The sequence below is a fragment of the Ochotona princeps genome, chromosome 22 (genome assembly GCF_030435755.1).
Source record: "Ochotona princeps isolate mOchPri1 chromosome 22, mOchPri1.hap1, whole genome shotgun sequence".
In the NCBI taxonomy this organism is placed as follows: Eukaryota; Metazoa; Chordata; class Mammalia; order Lagomorpha; family Ochotonidae; genus Ochotona; species Ochotona princeps.
The window spans coordinates 7,263,092-7,285,564 of record NC_080853.1 but is presented as its reverse complement, the minus strand read 5'-3'; the positions used below and the strand labels follow the sequence as shown (position 1 = coordinate 7,285,564).

Here is a 22,473-nt window from a genome sequence, read left to right as displayed (position 1 = left end):
TCCTCCCTGTCTTGTCTCTTAACTGTCACCTCAGAGTCCGGTGCATTTACTTCACTTTTTAGCATGTATTTTTACTGAATACCTGGTCATTTTAAAATTTGAACCAAAATAAGGTTGGTATTGATTGGCTCCATTTCAAGTTTTTCCTTTATTATCTAAGCATTGTAGTTTATCTTAAAATTTAGTAATAGTAGTATATGTAATATTAGTAAAATTAGTATATGCCTTCTTGCATATTGATATGAATGTATGGAAGTTAATAAAAAATATTTTCCTGCTGTTTCCATGGTAAATTATATTGTGCCACTCACTTCCTGGAAATGCACTGAACCTCTCATGATTTGTGTCTCAGCATGCCTTGCTATGCAAGGATTTTATGACTAGCAAATTGTTCGATGCATGTTGCTTTTTTTTTTCTTTTTTAAAGATTTATTCATTTTATTACAGCCAGATATACACAGAGGAGAGACAGAGAGGAAGATCTTCCGTCCAATGATTCACTCCCCAAGTGAGCCGCAACGGGTCGATGCGTGCCGATCCAAAGCCGGGAACCAGGAACCTCTTCCGGGTCTCCCACGCGGGTGCAGTGTCCCAATGCATTTGGCCGTCCTCGACTGCTTTCCCAGGCGACAACCAGGGAGCTGGATGGGAAGTGGAGCAGCCGGGATTAGAACCGGCGCCCATATGGGATCCCGGGGCTTTCAAGGCGAGGACTTTAGCCGCTAGGCCACGCCGCCGGGCCCTCGATGCATGTTGCTTTGAAGGCTGGCTTCTAAAATGTTAACCCTGTGCCTCTCACCCTACCCCATTCCTGTGTAGTTCCCCATTCAGGACCGGCTGGGAGGGTCCCAGGAAATAGGCACCCTGTGTGTTCGCCTGATGCCTGCCCTGGGTGCTTTCCTCTCAGTCTTAGCACCAGCAGCCTCTGCCAACAGCTGGCACGGTGCAGTCAGGCAGCCCTGGGTAGAGTACAGGTCGGGGGCCAGGGATTTGTGGCAGGTGCCAAAGGACTCAGGTGACGGGAGGAATAGGGAGTAAAAGGTATCAGTGGAGTGTTTTTCCTGTTTGGACTTTCTTTTTTTTTTTTTTTTTTTTAAGATTTTATTTATTTTTAGTGAAAAGTCAAATATACAGAGAGGAAGATCTTTTTTTTTTTTTTTTTTAAAGATTTATTCATTTTATTACAGCCAGATATACACAGAGGAGGAGAGACAGAGAGGAAGATCTTCCGTCCGATGATTCACTCCCCAAGTGAGCCGCAACGGGCCGGTGCGCGCCGATCCGATGCCGGGAACCTGGAACCTCTTCCGGGTCTCCCACGCGGGTGCAGTGTCCCAAAGCATTGGGCTGTCCTCAACTGCTTTCCCAGGCCACAAGCAGGGAGCTGGATGGGAAGTGGAGCAGCCGGGATTAGAACCGGCGCCCATATGGGATCCCGGGGCTTTCAAGGCGAGGACTTTAGCCGCTAGGCCACGCCGCCGGGCCCATCCTGTTTGGACTTTCAAAGCAGATCAGCATAAATCATTTTCTCTGCTCTGAATCCGTGGTTTTGATACTGCCTTGTAGAGGCTGGGTGGGCCAACTCCAAAAAACCTCCGGTGGCTCTCCTTTCCTGACTTTGAGAACATAGAACTAGGTCAGACACATGTTTCTGTGCAGTCTGCTGCAGGAACATTCTGGAATAGAGCTGAGAACTCGCTGAGCTTTGGAAGCCTTTAGAACCATCATTAATTCAGTCAATAAAATTCCGCTGTGTGCTTACTCTGAACCTGGGCTTGCGCCAGGTGGGCAGAGAGGGGAAGGTGCAGGCCCTTCTCAGCAGACCTCTGGCTGCCAGCAGGGTGCTGCGCCACTGCGCCACTTGTTGGTTTTCCAAGTGAGGAGTACATTTGATCATGGAACCAAAATAGACAGTCACCCAGTTGTGGCACTGACGAAAAGGGTGTTAAGCCAAATTTGCCAGAGCCTGTGTTGTGATGTTGCAGGTTAAGCTACCACCTATGGTGCTGGCACCCCATATGGTGCTCGTTTGAGTCCTGGCTGCTGCTCTTCTGAGCCAGCTCCCTACTAATGGCATGGGAAAACAGTGGAAGCTGGTCTGTGCTTGAGTGCCTGCAGCTACGCGGGAGATCCTGATGAAGCTCCTGGTGTCAGCCTGGCCCAGCCTAGGGAATGAACCAGCAGACAAAAGTCTCTCTCTCTGCCTCTCTCTGTGTGGCTTTCAGATAAATAAATCTTTTAACTGAAATCACTGTTTTGTTCACTGAGGTACTTACTCTAAATGTACAGGTATGTATTTCCTTGATAGGGTAGGCTGGCTTTCGCCTGTGTGTTATTGGCTGAAGTAGAAACCTCAGGTCAGCCCCCTGGAGGTACGCATTTCATCGAGGCATGACTTCTTACCTAATTGGATTTGGGAAGTATTCAAATAACGGATAATGAACTTTCCTTAGTAAATACAAACATTTACCACGTCTGGACTAAGCTCCCGTCTGTCACCAGCTTCCTGTTGTCCCTTGTGCGCACCAGGAGCTGACCTCTTGCCTGCTGCAGGAATGGGAAGGCTGCAGCTCCTGCCTCACTCGTCTGCTTGGCTCTTACGATCTTCATTCCAGTAAATGCCCTGAGTTTAATCCGGACTTGGTGTGACTCAAGCCCAGCTAAGTCATCATTTTGGAAGAGCTCGCTTGCCTTTTGCTCCCATGCAAATAGTTGAACCTAAATGTGATTCGTATTTTGTGAGTGCCTGATGCTTATGTAAAATGATACAGCGAATTATGCTTGATGGACACATAAACTTTGACCAAACAGTTTGGTTGCAAACTGTCAACCTTGTCCTCAAGGAAAGCAGGCACCTCTGACATCATTCCACACTGGGACAAGCAAGGAGGTACTTGAAAAGTCCCTGAGGGAAGGAGCGGGCCAGGGGAGGAGGAAGGGACCAGCATCTGTTTGGTGTGTGTTGGTACGGTTCCTTTTCTGCAGGTGAGGTCTCCCTCTGGGGAGGGTGCTCAGCCGTGGAATGATGAACTACACAGGGTGAGATGGACTCACCCGTGGGCACCTCTGGGAGCCTGTGTCTTGGCTACTTGGCTTCCTCTTTGGCTCCGCTCTGAAAAATCCCCATAACGGTCAGCACCTCTTATTTTGTTTTCCCTGCAGAAATTCTAACACAGTGCTGAATTCACTTTTGGTCAGCCTAATAAAAGAGCTAGGGAAGCCGTATGCTTGCCATGGAGGTCTGGGGGTCACCGTGAGCCATCTCCTGCGGCTGCTGGGAAATTGGCTCATCCTTGCTAATCCGTCTAACAAAGTGCTTTGATGGTGGAGTTGTGGGTTTCATGGTTTGGGAGTTGGCTTACTTTCTTCAGTTACCTGTAGGCATGTAGGTACTCAATGCCCCATCTTAAGATCTAGTCCTAGCATGTACCGTGTCTCTGTACACTCAGAGCGCGCATGTGTTTCCAGAAACCAGCCTGAGCCAGGAAGGCATGAAGGATTGACCACTGTGAGATGCCCAGACAGGACTGCTCCTCGCCACCTCTGTCACCATTGCTGTGGGTCAGGCCTGAATCACTGTGTCTACCTCCTATGTCCGTCCTTCAGCCGCTGGCCCCTGCCATCTCTGCTACATGTCGCAGCCACCAGAGACCTTGTTACTGCCTTGCTCAGAAGGCCTCCGTGCCTTCCTGGGAGACTCGCGGTGAAAGCCGCCACTGGGCCCTGCTTGCCGGTGCGGCCACACTGGCCTGGCCTCCTCATGCTCGCGTTACCTCCACTGCCAGGCCCCACGCCCTGTCCGGGCCCCACAACCCTCTTGCCCCTCCTGAGGACTGCTGAGCACCCAGCTGCCTAGAGCGGTTTCCTCCCAATGTCTTGTGGCTCATTTGTACCCTTGGCTCCTCCAGCAACGCCTCCACTGGGAGGTCTTCTGATGTCACCCTAGCTAATGTGATCAGCCCAACTCGCCGCCTTCTCTGCTTTAGTTCAGTTCAGTCCTCAGCATTTGGTGTGTGAGATAGGTTATTTGCTTTGTCTGTCACTCCCTTGTAGAAAGTACTTTTTTTTTCCCCTTTTTTTATTATGAAAACACATGAAATGCTTCACGTTTTCATGCCATCCTTGCACAGGGCTGTGCTGATCTTCGCTGCGTTAGTCCACTGTTAGTGTGTGCTGCTGCAGCGAGCACAGAAATAAATTCTGTGAAGGAAGAAGGGCTTCTTTTTTGGTTCTTTGCTGTAGGACTAATATCCAAGACAGTGCCTGGCATGCAGTAGGCCCTTTGTTTTAAATAAATGCTAGCAATCCTGATACCTAGTTATGTCTTAGTGACGACATCCCGCATGTTGACTCATTGCCTGAGAAGGCCTGTAGGGGCGCCCTGTGGTTGCTTCCCGCCTGGCGGTCTCTCAAGCTTAAAGATGCAGATCGGAGGTGAGCGAGGCCCAGCTGCCTGGGGCTTGTGGCACAGCACACTGAGGATGAGAGAGCCATGTCAGGGGAAGGAGTGCCAGAGAGCTGCAAAGGGCACCTTGAGCCTTAGGCTGACTCAGAATGCACCTCACAGGGTTAGACTCTGTGGAGTGGCTGGGGGAAGGCAGTGCCTTTCCTTGAGGCAGAGAGAATTCTGCCAGCTGCTGGTTCATGCCCCAGATCAGTGCAACAGCTGGAAGTGTACCACAAGCAGTAGCACCAGCTCTGTCCTTCTTGGTCTCCCACATGGGAGTCGAGGGCCGATCGTCAGCTACCTCCTCATGGGTGTTGGGAGCTGGTTCAGGAGCATAGCAGTTAGGACTCAGCTGGAACAACAATATGGAATATTACTGTGACTGGTGGCTTGACGTGCCGTGCCACTCCACCAGCCTCACAAATCTCTCTCTTTTTACAGTGTTGTTCAAATGTCTTTATTAAATGACATCTCCAGGTTGTGTATCTCACCTCTTTCTCCATTTCTCTACCAAGAAAAGTGCATGGTGTTTATAACTGTTGGCCCTTATTTGCTCAGCGTACATCATTAGCCCAGTAGCTTATCCTCAGCGGTTATTTCGTCTATCTTCACTCCACTGTACCAGCTGGGACTGAGTGGGTGATTTCACTTCATAGGGCAGGCTGCTGAGTGGAAAATAGAATAACACATTCTAGCCTCAGTTAGTTGTCTGTGCTCTGGGTTGGGCTGCAAGCTCGCCCTGATGAGGTGGGTGCATTGCAGCAGCACACCTGCTGGGTGGCACTGTTGGTTGGGTTGTTTGCAAGCTGGCAAGGTGCCTTTCACTCACTAGCTAGTCTAGTAGGTGTCAGAAACTCTTCACGGAAATAAACTAGTAGCAAAACAGGCTGTGGGTGTTCCTTCTGAAAACCCGCCGTGACTTTGCAAATGGTTTGCCAGGTCATTGCCACGAGGGGTTTATGATGAGCTGGCTGGCCATGCTACAGAGCCTTGCCCCTCCAGTTTGTCTATACCTTTGAATTTCTAAGTCAAATGCTTTTCTTCTGATCCATTTATTTGATCTTTTATTAAGATAGAGGGCTAATTTTTTTAAACAGATGTATTTTATCCTGTGTGCTTCCTCTCCCACCTAGTCCTCCCAGTGTTAGGTCTGTTATTGATATTGTTTGCTTTTGTACATAGTCACAGATAGTGTGCTGCTTCCTTCATATCTATGTACACACACATACACTTCTCTCCAGATTTATTTATGTATGTATTTGAAAGGCAGTTACATAGAAAGTCTGTGTTCTTCCATCCATGAGCTCGCACTCACCAGATGGCTGCAACAGCTGGGCTTGGCCATCTCCCGCTGTCTTCCCTGGTCTGATTAGCAGGGAGCTGGATTAGAAGGGGAGCAACTGGGACTAGAACCTATGCTTGTGTGGGATCTTAGCATTATAGGCAGTGGCTTAACTGGTGCCACCACAATGCCTGCCCTTTGCACTTTGTAATTGTTGTTAACAATTGCTTTTTTTGTGTGTAGTTTTCGTTATGCCTGTTGCTAATTCTTCCCATATTTTCTTGTAGCTTTAGAGCAGTTTTCCATAATATATGTGAATGTTGTCCATTGGAAATGTAGTTTTACTTTTTCTAGTAGTCACTGTAAAAAAAAAAAAAAAGGTAACTGAAGTAAGCAGGCGGCTCTGTCACCAGGCGGTGAGTCGCTGAGACCACCTCCCGTGGACTTGGACTGTGTCTGTGGCCGCATCGTTTGCATAACCCCATCTGCTCCAAGTGGTACCCAGGAAACGACATGTTAACGTATCTGAAATGCTTCTGCTTCTTCTGTACGAAGTTTTCCTGAATGGATGTATGTTTTACACTTACAGAATGCCTCTTTTCAGGCTGGCCAGGTGCTGTGATGGGCCAGTCTCCGACAGCCACCCGCTAGCATCTTATGAGCTTGGGTGGTGCTCTGTCGTCTGCCACGCAATGCCAACTTGTGACTTTCTTGCCTGTGCTTCTTGACTAGACACCGCTTCCTGGATGTCAGGTCTCCATTCCCCGGCAGCTTAGCGGGGTCACAGCTGGCGTGTCAGAAGGAGGTGGGGTGCTGGCATGCTCTCCCGAGTCATCCTGGCCGGAAGCTTTCAGTGTCTAAGTGTTTGTGGAAATTTCCTTTGCCTTTACTCTCCCCTTGGATCATTTTTAACCCGCGCGTCCTCGCTTGGTCCTCGGTTTCCTTCTACCCTCTGGTGGGTTGCTGAGGACAGAAGCACAGAGTCGGAGAGGTTTCTCTTGTCCTTCTTACCTGGTGACTGTTGGGCTGAGTATGGAATTCTAGCAGGGAGTCATTTTTCTGCAAAATCTGTACGGCTTGTCCCATGACTGGCCAACTCTGGGTTTTTCCTACAAAGTCTGAAGCTGTTGTAATCACCTCATCCCTTGAAAGTGAATAGAGTTTTTCTTCCTGGAAACTTACAGTACATTCTCTTTGTCCATGGGATTCTGGAATTGCACATTAATGTGCCTTAGAGCAGGTCTGTTTCTGTCAGTATGGGAAGCACTTGATGGTCTGAGAAATTTTTCCCCCTTTGGCTCTACTTCCCCACCCACTGATCCCCAAGATTCATTTATCTGAAAAGCAGATCAATAGAGAGTGACCTTCGATTTACTGATTTTCTCCCCAGATGTTCACAAGAGTCAGTATTGGGCCAACCTAAAGCCAGGGAATGCATTTGGGTCTCCCACGTGGGTGACAAGGATCCCAGTACTTGGGCCATCACCCGCTGACCTCCCAGGTGCGATAGCAGGAGGGCGGAGGTAGAAGGGCTTGGACTCAAACCCACACTGCCATATGGGATGCGAGCAGCCCGTGCATGCGGCTGCTCACCCCGTTGCACCACGGAGCCCACCCCAGCTTACTTTATCCTACTTTGCTTTTGAACTTCTCATCTTTGTTGCCTTCAGTTCTAAGAGACATTACTCTGCGTGTGTGTGTTTTTATTACATCCTGTTTGTAATTTGTAGATATAAATAACAAGGCTTTTCCTGTCTGAATATCTTAATGGCACATATTTTAAATCTTTCTGTTCTGCAGCTTGTTCCCTCCTGTTGGACTCGTTGCACTGGTTTTTGTTCTTAGAGACTTTGTTAGGGTGTCCTCCCCTCAGTGGAGTGTGTGCTGTGGGAGTGGAGGCCCACAAGGACAGCGAGAGCCCTGAGTGGGTGTCAGGGACCTGTGGTTGTTGCTCAGCCCACAGGCCTATGGGTGGGCTGTCTGTTGCAGACCGGCAGATCCCCCAGAGGGTGCTCAGCCTGCTGGGATGATCCAGCTGCCAGCCATGTGAATGTATACTGGGGACAGAGGACTGATGGGCCCAGTGTCCAGCTTTTATGTGGCCACTTGAGTTAGCGAAGCACACATACTCCACTGTGCCAGCAGCACTGAGGCTCTCCCATGTGTGCGTTCTCAAGCACATCTCACAGTGCTGCAGAGCAGCGGGGAAGCGGGGCGTGGGGCGTCAGCCTGGCTCCTGGGGCAGCACCACCCTGCCTTTGCGCGGAATTATGTCTCCCTACATGTGTCTTGAGCCCATTGAGGGCGCCGGGCAGGGACCTGAGGGGCTTGGCATTGGGCCATCCCACCTACATGTCTCGAGAGTCCGATTGTCAGCTTGTCGCCTCTGCTGTCCCCGCCTTGTGGATCCCTCCTGTGCGTTGATGTGATCGAATGCACCGTTGTAACCATGTCAGGCAGGGAGTCTGTTCAGTTCTTGTTTCTCTTTGCAGGGCAAAGGCATTTTGCGGGTTCTAATGGTGGTCAGAGAACAGCCCTGAACTCGGATAGCAGGTCCGGCAGGAGGCCTGGTGCTGGGGCATCTCTAACTCTGGGGCAAGGGGTTCATTTACCACTTCCAAGGAGAGCAGCAGGATGGTTTGCCAACAGGAAGCTGTGTTTTGTCAGCTCTGCTCCCCATAGCTCTATAAAAGGTAGTGGTTGGTACTGCTGGACCTGGCATTCAAGGGTCTCAAGGGGCTGCCTGATCACTCCTGCCCACCTCCCGCTGCTGCTTTTGGCACAGGACCAGCTCTCTAGGCTACCTTGCCTTGGCCATGCCATGGGGTTCCAGAAATGCCTCTCCTTTCTCGCATCACTGCTGCCCACCCAAGCGGGTGGTGCTTCCTTCGTGACCAAGTGCACACCTCTGCGCACCTCGGGGGATTTCCTGTGCTGCCAGGCCCTCTGTGAAGGTTGTCTCGGCGCCAGGTCTTCCTTCCCTGTGCCTGGCCTGCCACCTACACTCTGTTTAATGTTGGGTGAGTTCCTACTGCCAGGAACTTCAGGAGAGAACTCTGCTTTTTTGTAGGACATCCGGCATGAAGCCAGTGACTTCCCTTGTCGAGTGGCCAAACTTCCTAAGAACAAAAACCGCAACAGGTACAGAGATGTCAGCCCTTGTAAGTATCCATGTGACCACTCTCATCTCACTCCCCCTCACTATGGGCCTCTGGGTCAGGGCTTGGTCCTCGCATGGCAGTGGGCAGCTGTCTCCAGCCCGAGTGCTCCCTATCATAAAGGCGTTAGAGACTGGGCACATCTCCACCATGGTAACGGTCCAGTTCCAGTTTCTGGAAACTAGACTTCAAAGCACTTTGCAGCTTTGACTGTTTATGGGATGAATCCAGCGGTGGCGGGCACAGTGTGACCCCTGCTGAGTAACTCAGCCAGGTGTGGCTGGTCCCAGCACTGTGGCCATGTGTGGCGACTCCCTGCAGGACCTCAGGCAGGGCAGGTGGCAGGCTCTGCCAGAGTCTGCCCACCCACACCCCACTCCACCATGGCCCCTGTCTCCCTCTGTCCTGCCACTTAGGGTCTGTAGGGTTCAGGTGGCTGCCAGCTGCCCTCCAGCAGCCTTCTCTGCATCCCGAGTGATGGACAAACTCAGAGGTCTCTGCTAGGGTTTCTGTAAAGCCAGAGAAATGGGGGCTAATTGCAGGACCAGATGGGGCATCTCGTCTCGGCCACCGGGGCCTGGGGGACTCACTTGAGGCCAATCGGACACTGGCTGTCACCGGAGGTCATGGCTGCCAGCTGCGCCGAAGATTCCAGGGTCAGATTCAGTCCCTCCGGGCCCTCGCTCATGGCTCTGAGTGGTGGCTGTCACTGCCTGCTTCAGAAGAGACGCAGTGTGTCTTGTCCACCTTGTAGCACACACAGGGGCCTTGGAGCTGGTGCGGAGCCTGTGCTTCTGGGACTACCCCACAGTTCCTGTGTGGATTTGCATCTCAGTGGCGCCTCCTCTCAGCTGTGTGGCTTTGGGCAAATTATGCTTGTCAGTGATCTGCCATAAAATAGGAGCCATGGAGTGTGTGAAGATGAAGTGAATCAACCTAAGCCACTTAACCTTATGTCTCACTCAGACATAGTAAATACCTGTTAATGGTTGGCCATTGTAGAGAGTACCTGAAATGTACTTGGAAGTGGCCGGGCGACTCACAATTGCACCTGCTGTGTGGTTGACCTAGCATGTCCAGGCTGAGGCATTTGTTTCAAAAACAAAAATCTTGGAGAGCCAGCTGTGAAGTCCTGTCTGGAGACTGCTGGGCAGCTGATGGGACAGGACAGTTCCTGTATTCCTGAGAGCTTTTCACCTAAATGGTTTTGTGAACCCCTTTACAGCACTAAAATAATGCTTTAAGGGGAACTGTTCCCAACTGTTCAACCCCAGTGCCATCCCAGTAGTTTCCAGAAGAAAAGAGATTCACTGTGGAGCCCACGTGACCTGCTGCTCACTTCCCTGCTTCCCTGGATGCCGAGAGCAGCACTCCCGAGGCACTTGGCTCACACTGAGCTGAGCTGGGCGCTCACATTTGCTCGTTCATTCATGCCCTCACACTGTGCCCACTGGCTCAGTGCAAGTGCCCAAGCCCAGAGCACGTGTTGCTTGCCCAAGGTCACCCTGTACTGTTTGCACCATTCCCCCATAACTCACCAATGACAGTCACATGTGGCTTTTGAGATCCTTTATCTCTGTGGACCACTTAAAAATCACCCAAGAATCTCAGTTTGTATGAAGCCTCGACGGTATGGAAACAGCTTTCCAGGGGGTGGCTAGTTTTTAAGACCCTTCTCTTGGACTCCTTCCTTGGGACTGAATGTGTGAGTGCCCTCAGTGCTGGCAAGTCATCCTATTTGCTTTCCTGTGTGAGGGGGCACTGCCTGTGTGGCCTGCTGTCCTCCAGGATTAACCTCTGGGTTCCACTTGCCTTCCAGTTGACCACAGTCGGATTAAGCTGCATCAGGAAGATAATGACTATATCAATGCTAGCCTGATAAAAATGGAAGAAGCTCAAAGGAGTTACATCCTTACTCAGGTAAAGAGTTGAACTTTGCTTAATGGTTTATAAATTATCTGTTTATTTTGTTTAAGAGGGGCCGGTGGCTCTGCCATCTGTTGACTCACTCCCCGAAAGTGTATAGAGCCAGGTCTGGGCAGAGGATCGTTTCCAGTGCTGTTTTTGCTTTTAATTAATTTATTTACTTGAGAGGCACAAAGAGAGAGGGAGAGAGACACAGAGAGAGATCCATCTTTCATCCAGTGGTTCATTCCTCAAAAGGCTGCAAGGGCTGGAGCTGGGCCAGTCAGGAGCCAGGTGCCTCCTCTGGGTCTCCCACGCTGGTGCAGGAGTCCTGAGCCACATCCTCACCCAGGGACCCCAGGAGGGAGCTGCATCAGAAGTGGAGAAGCCAGGACTCAAACCTTTGCCCGTATGCTGATGCCTATGGCACCAGCATCACCCACGATGCCACAGCCCTGGCCCCTCAGTGCGGTTAACTAAGCTAATATACAAATCCATACTATGTAAAAAGAGAAACAGAAGAGTCTAGAATAGTGTTATGGTCCCATGTTTTGCCGTCCTGTGAAGCATCAGCCAAGTTGGATGTGTATTTAAGTCCGGTGATTTAAGTCCTGGAGACCTGTTCTGTACCAGGGTGTGCTGACAGGTGGGGAAGGTGGTGGCGAGTGATGGAGCCTGGCCTGGGGAGCTCTTCGGTGTCATGTGACATGTTAGTGGCTGCTTACTGCACTCCAGCTGCTGGCTAAGTTCTTGAGTTGGAGGAAGGCAGTTAATTCTCACAACCCTGTGAGTGGGTACTCGGACTAGTCAAGTGAGAGTAGAGGGGGCCTGCAGTAGTGAAGTGACTGCACAAGGGCACGAGAGGAGAAGTGATTGGTCTCCTGTCCTCACCTACACGCAACAGTTTGGTCCCATACTCCACCTGCCCTTGGGACGGGATGCCTCGGTCAGCCAAGGACAGAACAGTGTCTTCTGTCCCTGGCTGGCCTGAGATGTGAACACAGCTCTTCCATGTGCAGGGAAGAGCTGTGCCCTTGGCCCCGGGCCCGAGAGTGCTGTTCCCACTTGGGCTGCCCTCTGTCTGCACTGTGAGGAACCAAAGGATGAGCTCATTGCAAGTCTGCAGTGTCACACGTTGTATAAATTGTGTGTTTGCAGGGCCCCCTGCCCAACACATGCGGGCACTTCTGGGAGATGGTGTGGGAGCAGAAGAGCCGGGGCGTGGTCATGCTCAACCGCGTGATGGAGAAAGGCTCGGTGAGTGACAGGCAACTGGCGTTGACATCCCTGTGGTGTATGTCAGCTGCTCCTGAAAGTAGCCATGTTTTCTTCTGAATTTTGTTATACCCTTCTTATTAAACGCATGTGGTCCACAAGTCCCTGAAGCAAAGCAGAGGAGATTCAGGTCCAGCCATCTTGGCCTGTGCTGGCCGTGGCCAGGCTCCCTGCAGCGGGTGTGTGTTCCAGTCCTGTCCCTGTCGCAGGGGGTGACCTCACCCTTCCAGCCCCCCAGGATGATCTTTCTCAGCCTCGGTTTCTCGGCTTCCCGCTGACAGCCCTTCTTGGCCCGTAATTACACAACGTGGTAGACAGCACCCTGCCCAGCTGGCGTGAGGCCCTTGGCCCATCTCCCACCCTCCAGACTCCAGCCAGGACAAACGCTTCTTTCTTTTTCCGTTTCCTGCCCTATTCTCTGTGCAAGAGTCGGAATCACAGCGCCACCCTGAGCCCACATCCTCCGGCTGCTGCCCTGTGGTCAGCCAGCAGCTGAGCTCCCCACTCTCCTGCAGTTCCTTCCCGCAGAGGGCACGTCCCAGGAGACGAGCTGGCAGTCCTGGAGAGCAGTAGGAATGTGTGGCCGGGAACTGGGTGTCCCTGGCGCTGTGCTCTGGGGAGTCAGCTGGGGTGCCGCCCTCGTGGCTGTCATGACCGCCTCGGGACAGGCGTGGCTTTCCGGGAGCACCACGGGCTCCTATGAAAGCGCAGCCATGGCCTTCGACAGTACCAGGCAGGGCAGGCCACAGCAAAGCCACGTCAGCAGTGAGGATGGAACGCGAGCCTGTACAGGTCATGCCTCCTGCCCCCCGAGATGAATGACAGCACTCAACTCCAGGACAGCATGTGCTGCCTGTCAGCTTTGTTGCCTCTGGCACATTTTTTAAAAAATGAAAGTGTGAATTTTCCCACCAGTAAAAGATACAGAGCTTGGGTTGTGATCACTTGATGAAATAGCACCATTTTGTCTTAGGAAATACTTTGTTAATGAGAGGGAATACAAATTTTGATCTTGGTGCTTCTGGCTTGGCCTCCGCTTCCACCGCCCTTGCCAGCAAGTTGGGACGAAGTTGCCGGACGCTGGCTTCCCGTGCACACACTGGCTGTGTGCTGGGAAACTGTGCCGCAGCCCTTGCCTGCGGTGGGGGCTGGCCTCTGAGCTGTGGGCTGCTTGGCGACATCTGGCCAGCAGCACCCCACCCCAGCTGTGGCACTCTGACACAGCCCGTGTTGGTCTCTGCGCTTTGTCCAGTGTCCACCAGCGGGCAGTCGCCCCTGCTGAGAACCACTACTCCAGGGCTTTTAGGGGTTTTCACTCAAGACATTCTTTCAGAAACTGCTTGCTATGGCTGCGTTGGCTTTTCATTTCCTTCCTTGTTTGTTGTTGAAAGATCCAGCAAAGCCCACAGTCGGCTTTAGCAACTGTTGTTGCAGTACAGCAGGGAGCAGTGCCCAGCACTGGCACCAGGTGTCTGTCACCAGGTCCAGCTCTTGGTTGTGCCCTGCCTAAGGCTGCCCATCAATAGGCCAGAGGCCCACAGTGACAGCAGCCCCTCTGTGCCATTCTGCCCGGGCTCATGGACTGCCAAGGTAGGTGGGGGTATTCAGAGTCTCCCTGGGATCAGCATTTACAGTTCTGTGTCAGCCTGGTCACTCCTGGAGGAGCGTCAGAGAAGCTGCAGGGTCTAATGGACTCAGCCAGGCTGATTACACCCTGCGGGGCAGCCCTGGAGCAGCCAGCGGGTTGGGAGCTTGCATTTTGTGCACAATCATTACCTGGTTCCCTGCCTTCACCCAAGAGTGCAAGGTACCCTCCTCTTGGCCCCCTTGCCCAGTCAATACCCCTGCTGCAGGGCCTTGTCTGATCTCTTCCCTGTAACCGTGGCAGGCACAGAGCAGCTGCCTCTTCCAGATGCCACGTACATGTGCAGCGCTCCCTCCGCCCCCAGCGGTTCCAGGCTCCTCTGACACTGCTGGGCACCGTGCACTCCTGGCACAGGCAGGGCTGGCCCCGAAGCTGCCCCCCCTCTCACCTTGGCCCCAGAGGAGGCAGCCGTGACTCAGTGCAGATAAACTTCAAGAGGCATTTCCCAAAGGGTTGGTGACACACCGAGAGCCACGTGACAGCTGGTGGATCTTGTTCCTCCCTCTCAGCTCGCTGGGTGCTCTTGGCCTACGGACATGCAGCCTCGCCTGCCACCTGCTGCTCTGCCCACAGCAGTCATCTGTAAGCAGACAGCTGAGCGAAGGAGGCCCCAAGCTGCGCCTGTTTGCTTGCTTTTTCTTTTCTCTTTTTTTAAAGATTTACTTATTTGTATTGGAAAGTCAGATATGCAGAAAGAAGGAGAGACAGAGAAAGATCTTCTGTCTGCTGGTTTACTCCCTAAGTGGCCACAATGGCCAGAGCTGAGCCGATCCAAAGCAGGAGCCAGGAGCCAGGGGCCTCTTCTGGGTCTCCCACGTGGGTGCATGGTCCCAAGGCCTTGGGCTGTCCTCTGCTGCTTTCCCAAGTCATAGCAGGGAGCTGGATGGGAAGTGGAGCATCCAGGACATGAACCAGCACCCGTATGGGATCCTGGTGCATGCAAGGCAAAGATTAGCCACTAGGCTGCCACACCAGAGCCCTGTTTGCTTTCTTAAATGCTAGATGAAGCCCAGTCTTTGCATTTGCTTGTCCAGTGGTTTCTGAAATCACCAAAACAGAGCATCCAGAGTCTTTTGCTGAACTGAACCAAATCCAATGGGAAAGGCGGCCCCCACCCGGGGACCCCTTCCCCCAGTCCCCACTGCTGGTGCCCTTGAGGACCTTGAGTGGCTGTCCACACTTCTTGGACAGCCCACAGCTCACAGTAACATGGTATCCTTTCTGCCCTAGTTAAAGTGTGCACAGTACTGGCCACAAAGAGAAGAGAAAGAAATGGTGTTTGATGACACAAATTTGAAGTTGACCTTGATCTCTGAAGACATCAAGTCCTACTACACAGTACGACAGCTAGAATTGGAAAACCTTACGGTGAGTATGGCGTGCACCCGAGTACTGGAGCTGCCTCTCCGCTGCTGTGTTGGCCCCCACACAGGGTCTCCAGGTTTGGTGTGTCCTGCACAGGCAGGCAGGCTTGCCACAGAGCTCTGTCTCACCTGTGCTGCTCCTGGCCTGACAGTGGCCTTGCCCCACAGCAGGGCACGCCTCCACCTTGTGCTTCTGGGACTTGTCAAGAGCAAGTGAGGCCCCCCCACTCTGCAGCTGGCGTCGCAGCCCATGACATTTGCAGGTGGGATCCTACCTTGGCCTGTAGCAGGAGGAGTTTGACCCCAGCTGCTCACCATCCCTCCAACATGTGGAATGTGGCGAGGTACCTGCTAACAGCAGCACCAAAGGCCCTGCCCACAGGAGACCCTTGGGAGTCATGCCAGTGCTGGGACCCAGGCAGCACCTGGGAGGGCCATTCAATGTAGTGGTCAGCCACAGGGTCACTTCTGGAACCACCTGCCTGGGCCAGGATGCTGGCCCTGCCTTCTCAGGCTGTCAGATTGGAGGGCTGGAGCACCACCTCTACATGCTATTTCCTGTTTTGCTTTTTAAGTTATTTGTTTATTTGGAAGGATGAGTTAGAGATAAAAAGAGAAACAGATCTTTGATCTTCTAGATGACTCCCACAGTGGCCAGGGCTGGACCAGGCCGGAGCCAGGAGCTCCAGCCACGTCTCCCAGGCGGGTGCAGAAGCCTAAGCACTTAAGCCATCATCCACTTTCCCAGGTGCATTAGCAGGGAGCTGGATCGGAAGTGGAGCAGCCATGTCTCAGAACAGTATTCATGCAGGATGCTAGTCTTGCAGACGGCGACTTAGCCCTCCCCTCCTTTCTCTGTGTCAGATGAGGTTCAAGGGTTTCCGGGAGACTGAGGAAGAGTTGGCAGGTGGTGTGGAGTGAAACAGCTTGGGATTCCAGAGGAGCAATCCAGTAGCAGCCTGGTGGGAAGGTGAGGGCCACGGGGGCACAAGACGCAGGCATTGGGCAGCCCAGGGCAGCCAGGGCTAGGCCAGGCTGAAGCCAGGAGCCAGGAGCTCCCAAAGGAGACTCCCCTCAGGTGGCAGGGACCCAAGCACTTGGACCGTCATTAGCTGCCATCCCAGGCATGTGAGCAGGAAGCTGGATCAGCAGTGAGCAGCCAGGGTTGAACTGGTGCTCAGTGTGGGATACCAACATCAGTGACTACAGCTTAGCCACTGCGCTGCAGCTCAGCCATGGGCAGTCAGGGGGTCACCCTGCTCCAGCATTGTTCTCAGTCTGTTCTCCGCCCTGGGGAGGGCTGGTGCCAGGGGAGCCCACCCTTAGCAGGGATCCAGAAAACACTGTTGACATATTGTCTCTTTGTTCCTTTTTTTTAAGATTTATTATTATTATTATTATTATTATTATTATTATTGGAAAGACAGAGTTACAGAGAGAGAGAAAGATCTTCTGTCCACTGGTTCACTCCCCAAGCGGCTGCAACGGCTAGAGCTGAGCTAATCCAAAGCCAGGAGCCAGGAGCTTCTTCCGGGTCTCCCACACGGGTGCAGGGTCCCTAGGCTTTGGACCGTCTTCTACTGCTTTCCCAGGCCGCGGGCAGGGGGACAGAAGGGAGGCGAAGCAGCCGGGTACAAACCAGCGTGCATATGAGATCCTGGCGCATGCAAGGCGAGGACTAGGGTATCAAGCCAGGCCCCCTGGCTCCTGTTTTAAAATGGACTAAATGCTTTCCTTCTTCCTCCCACTTGTATTTCTCTTTAATTCTATTACCAAAGAGGGTAGAGTTGCTTAGGATGACTCCACAATGAGCTGCAGGCCTGCGAGTTCTCCCAGGCTGGTGGCAAGACGCCCTGGGCAATGCTGGAGCAGGAAAGGCAGGTCTTGTTCATGGTGTGTTTTCATTGGCTTACAGGAGGCTAAGACAATGACACTGTGGACCCTTGGAGGGCACAGCATTTCCAGTGGCCTCACCGTGCCTGGCACCCATGGCTAGTATAAATTGGTGCATGCTTGGCTTCAGCCAGGATAGAGTCCCAGCTTGAAGTAGCTTTGCTATCAGCTCTCCAAGTGACATAGGCCGTGTTCTGGCCCCTGGCGTCAGTGGCAGGGAGAACCTCAGGGCTGCTGTGGTGGTCTGTGTTGAGGTCCTGCCCACCACATGGCTCAGGGTAACCAGAGGCCCCAGAGCTGCAGATAACACAGGGACCCTCCAGCCCCACAGGACATACCCCAGGACAGGGGCCAGTCCTTCTGGTGGGAGAGCCTGCAACAGGCTCTGCCCCTGCCAACCTCAGTGCTCCCAAGGCGTGTGTGGCCTCGGCGTAGCCTGCACATGGCCACCTTCACCATCTGGGGCCGCTGGTCCTGCCCCCTGCCATCCACCTCCGCCTCCTTCCTTGGCCATCTCCTGAGTTGCTGCTGAACCCTGCGTGGCAGCCACTGGGCTGCACGACTCAGCCGGCTGCGTTTTCCCTGAGGTGAGGTGACAGTGTCCCTGAAACCTCTACCTTGTCTCATAAGGCTCCCCCCACTGGCACCCCAGTAAGCTCCTCTGCCCTACACAGGCCCTGCCCGCCTGCACGTGAGGCAGCATGGCATCATGTGACTCGAGAGCAGCTGTAATCCTGCGAACAAATGTTGGACATGGTGGGGACATGGGAGCAGTGTGAGCACTGCTCTGTCCTCTGGGCAGCGAGTCTGAGCATGTGCAGCTGCAGCCAGGAGGAAGTCCCAGGATCTGGGTTGCTCTTGGAGACAGGTGGGCAGGAAAGTCACTGTGTGGTCTGAGGTCAGACAGTGTGGTTCCAGACACCTGAGACCCTGGAAATCCTCACAAGTGTTCCTTCTCTTTCAGACTCAGGAAACACGAGAGATCTTACATTTCCACTATACCACATGGCCTGACTTTGGAGTCCCCGAATCACCAGCCTCCTTCTTGAACTTTCTTTTCAAAGTCCGAGAGTCGGGCTCGCTCAACCCGGAGCATGGCCCCGTGGTGGTGCACTGCAGCGCCGGCATCGGCAGGTCGGGGACCTTCTGCCTGGCCGACACCTGCCTCTTGCTGGTACGGAGCCTGGCAGGTGCCTGGGAGGAGAAGGAAACACATGGGAAACCCTGGCCTGGCAGCTCCTCCCTTTGACCCACATGGCTCTCCCAGCTTCTCCCCTTGGAGTGTCATTGGCTCCAGATGTGCAGCCCTGACTGACCACAAACAAGCTGCCTTCTCCCTTGGCCATAGCTCTCACACCCCTGTGCCCAGGGGCTAACCTACAGCACATTCTGGCACGTTCTGGACCCATCTGGGGTTCCCCTGCCCCAGAATGGCCACTCTGACAGCATCAGAGGCTTGGGCGCCAGCTGAGCTTGTGTCTTTGGCTTTCAGATGGACAAAAGGAAAGACCCCTCGTCTGTGGACATCAAGAAGGTGCTGCTGGAGATGAGAAAGTTCCGGATGGGGCTGATCCAGACAGCTGATCAGCTGCGCTTCTCCTACCTGGCCGTCATCGAAGGGGCCAAGTTCATCCTGGGAGATGCTTCGGTGCAGGTTAGTTCACCCTGGGAGACGCCTCGGGGCAGGTCAGCACTGCCTCTGCCCTGCGAGCCCCAGGCAGATGTTGACGGGACCCCTCTGCCACCTCTAGCATCAGTGGAAGGAGCTCTCCCACGAGGACCTTGAGCCCCCGCCAGAGCACACACCACCCCCTCCCCGGCCCCCCAAGCGGATCCTGGAGCCTCACAACGGCAAGTGCAAGGAGTTCTTCCCCAACCACCAGTGGGTGAAGGATGCGGCCGAAGAGAGCACTGACTGCCCCACCAAGGAGGACAGCAGAGCCTCCCTGAGCACCCCCTACAGCTTGGAAAGGTAATATGGGTTCCTGGCTGCTGGGCATAGAGGCCTCAAAGCTGCTCCCAGCCCCAGGCTGCCTGCTGCTGGCCCCGGGGCACATGGCCCTGGGAGGGACTGACTTCAGTGGGACTCTAGCTCCACCTTGTGGTGCTCCTTGGACTTGGTGGTGACAGTGCACATCCTCAGATGTGGGTTTGACCACACACTTTAGTCCCCACAGTAGCCCTGGGGGAAACAACCTTGTCGTGTAATTGTGTGGTCTTGATGATGTTCTTGGCCTTTCTGTGTTCATGAGACTGCACCACCAGCAATGAGCTGTTGAGGACTGTGGAGCTCCGAGCCGCTGGAACACAGCTTTTGGCCTCGGTGCTAAGCCATCCCATTGGGAAAGGGCCCACAGTACACTGTGGCAGGAGCTGTGGGCAGTGATGGGACAGACGTGCCTGTAGAGATGACCAGCTCAGGCTGCCTGCAAGCCGCGGCACACATGGAAGCATGGAGAATGAGTAGGAGTTAGCCTGAGCCCAACGCTGCTGGGGAAGGTGCTCTGGGCCTTTCCTCAAAGGGGTGTCCAGATGTGGGTGCCTGCTGAAAGTTTAGCCTGCAGTGATGTTCCACCAAGCATGCAGGGCATTGCTGGTGACAGAGATACGTGACAGAGTGCCAGGCCGGGGTGAGATTTTCAGGGAATCCCCCCGGAGTCGGGGAGCACTGCAGCTGTTGAGGCGAGGGCAGGAGTCCCAGCCTGGGCTGACACTGGGGTTCCAGGCTGTGCACAGCCTGTGGCCGCTCCACTGGCTGCAGTGATCACCCAAGGCTCCTGGGGGGTGACGAGTGCCCTTGAGACTGGTGTCGGCATAGGCCTGGCTCTGCTCTCGTCCTGCACATGTGGCTCTGTGCTAACAGCATCTTGGCCAGCCCCATCCCATACCCCAATGAGTAACCCATCTCTGCCCTTCTGATCCCCCAGCATGAGTCAAGACACTGAAGTTAGAAGGCGAGTCGTGGGGAGCAGTATGCGAGGCCCCCAGGCTGTATCCCCCGCCCTGGAGGAGCCGTCGCCATCCACGGAGGAAGAGGGCTCCCAAGCACTGACTCCCTGGAAGCCCTTCTTGGTCAACATGTGCATGGCCACGGTCCTCACGGCTGGCGCCTACCTCTGCTACAGGGTGTGCTTCCACTGACGGCTCGCTGTGGGACGCGCACAGGCGAGCGTGGCCGCCGCCGGCCCCGCAGCAGGATTGGGTTCTGCGGAGCCCTGGAGCCCGCCTGGGAAGCAGCACCCAGAGCCGGCTGTCTGGACCACGGCAGGGTGGATGCACTGGGTGGCAAGGAGCCCTCTGGTCCCAGGAACATAAGTCTATCTCAGGGCCTTCAACTATTCAGGAGTAAGTAGAGAAATGCCAAATACGTCGTACGCCCTCTCTCTCTCTCTCTCTCTCTCTCTCTGCTCGGTTGTTTTGGGGAAAAGTTGAATTACAACACATTGTTGTTTTTAACCTTTATAAGCAGCAGCTTTTTATTTCTGGAGAAGAAAAAAAAACAAGCCAAACAGGCACTTAGGAACCTCTTGTTACATACTTTGCATTTGATTTCCCAGGGGAAGATCTCAAACTTGGACTTGAAGCAGAAGGCTGGGAGGTGGGCCGTGGGTGCCCACCTCCCTGCCGCGAGCAGAAGTGGTAGACAGAGTCTCCAGAAGGCAAGGCTGGCTCCTGCCTCACTAAGGCATCCCCACAGGCTGGCCTCCTTGGGACAACCATCTGCTTGGGCGCCAGGCCTCATCACCGTGTCTCCATAAAGGGGTTTTCTTGAGGCTCCTGCCTCAGGGTCAGGGTGGCACCCAAGCTGAGCTCAGCTTCCCCAGGGCAGTCAGGACTCCCCGGGCAGTGTGCCACCTGCAGGCCGGGGAACAGCAGCCTAGCACCTCTGGTCCTGACCTGGCCTCACCAGCCATCTCCCTGTCGTACCTGCTTCCCCTCTGTCTAGGTGGCCTGGCAGTGCAGCGACGGTTTACTGAAAGCAGTTTTCCCCGTTGTGGATGATTTTGGGGGTGAGAGGGCACACCTGTGCTGGTGACGTGCGTGAGTGGGTCAGCTCTGCGGGCCAGGACTCGACCCACCACGCTTGGCTTCAGTCTGATTCCTGCGCCAACTCCTAGCCTTCCCTCTGCCCTGCGCACTCCCCCAGGCCTGCCGAGGCAAGTGTGGAGTGCCGGCCAGGCCAGGTGCCGCAGATGGACGCTTGGGCTGCACCACAGCCACCCCCCCAGACCGCAAGCCTCTCCTCCTTGGTTTCCCTTGCCCCTGAGTCCACAGCCCAGTCTGTGAGGCGCACAATGCAAGTCGGGGATAGCATGGGGCCCTCTGAGTGTGTGACTGTCCCTGCTACATGAACAACTTAAACCAACAATGTCTTCAAATGGCTTGTTGTTAGCCTTGCATCCAGGGCTTGATCACCAAGCACGGTGATGCCTCAGGTCATTCTGGGAGCAAGGCTGCTGTGGTGGCCCAGGACCGGCCAGGAGGGGACGCGCCCAGCAGAGACCCCGGCTAGAATCTGTAGCCGACTCTGGGCTGTTTAATGATGTGAGGGGGTGGGTCCGAGCTGGTCTCCCTCCACTCCGCCCCTCCCCGTGACCTGCTGGACCCTGGCTCTGTCACCCCCCCTCCGTGTATGAAAATGCATGGACACTCTCTGTCCTGACGAAAAGCCCATGTGCTTGAACTCAGATTTCTGCTTACTAACATGTCCTGGGGGAGTGCAGACCTCATCCTGCTCCAATCCCCACCCGGCTGTGGCGGCCTGGGCCACTCGGCTAGAGGGGCTGAAATTTTCCAGTCCCTGAGCTGCCTGGTTGCTAGCCTGGCACTCTGGCCTGCCCCAGTCCAACCAGGGCCTGCCATCACTCAGACATTCCAAGGGTATGGGAAGCCATGGTCGAGCCTCAGGCTCCACACAGTGACCCCTTGGGGTTAGCCTCCACTACTCCACCTTCACGCTGTGCCTGAGCAAGCCACGGCTTAGAGCAGGGTGATGCCGGGAGCCATGCCTCTCAAAACCACCTGGGGGCAGCAGCCCCTTTGCCTGCACCCATTGCACCCTTGAACCCTGTGGGGACCAATGGTGCTCACGACTTCCTGGAGGGGAACGGCGGACCTCTCCCAGCTGGTGGCTTTTCCATAAAAGAAAGGCACCTCTGGCTGCCGAGCCCCCTCGCCAGCATTTTCACTCTTTGCCTTTCACAGGTGGGAGCTCAGCCAGAAAGTTTCAGGTGGGTGCCAACAATGGGCCCCCTCCCCTGTGGAGCTGTGGCAAGGTGTGGGCAGGGCTCGGGCACCAGACTGTGAGGGCTGTGGAGTTGGGCTTATTTTGTTTTGGACTCCTGTACACGTATGTAGTAGTCTCGGGGTGTATATACAGTAGCATTTCAAAACGGACATAGCAGTGCGGCCCCTGTCCAGGAGAGCCGGTGGCAGTGTGAGTTGTCACACGCGTGTTAAAGAGGTAGCAAGCTGCTCTGCTATATGCCTTAAGCCAATATTTA

The 22,473-nt window shown here is 54.1% G+C and overlaps 1 protein-coding gene and 1 pseudogene across 2 annotated transcripts in view; one reads left to right on the top strand and one right to left on the bottom strand.

Annotated features, from left to right (window-relative positions):
* The window catches only part of PTPN1 (protein tyrosine phosphatase non-receptor type 1), a 53,103-nt gene extending 32,762 nt beyond the window's left edge, over positions 1-20,341 (top strand). For both annotated transcript variants that reach the window (XM_058679854.1, XM_004585899.2), the window contains exons 2-9: positions 8,800-8,890; positions 10,707-10,807; positions 11,951-12,049; positions 14,943-15,080; positions 17,934-18,143; positions 18,462-18,623; positions 18,721-18,941; positions 19,897-20,341. In XM_058679854.1, coding sequence (XP_058535837.1) covers positions 10,772-10,807; positions 11,951-12,049; positions 14,943-15,080; positions 17,934-18,143; positions 18,462-18,623; positions 18,721-18,941; positions 19,897-20,110 — 1,080 coding nt within the window. In that variant the 5' untranslated portion in view covers positions 8,800-8,890; positions 10,707-10,771 and the 3' untranslated portion in view covers positions 20,111-20,341. The remainder of the gene's footprint in view (positions 1-8,799; positions 8,891-10,706; positions 10,808-11,950; positions 12,050-14,942; positions 15,081-17,933; positions 18,144-18,461; positions 18,624-18,720; positions 18,942-19,896) is intronic.
* Positions 4,088-4,183, bottom strand: LOC118760231 (U6 spliceosomal RNA; annotated as a pseudogene).
* Positions 20,342-22,473: the final 2,132 nt, after the last annotated feature.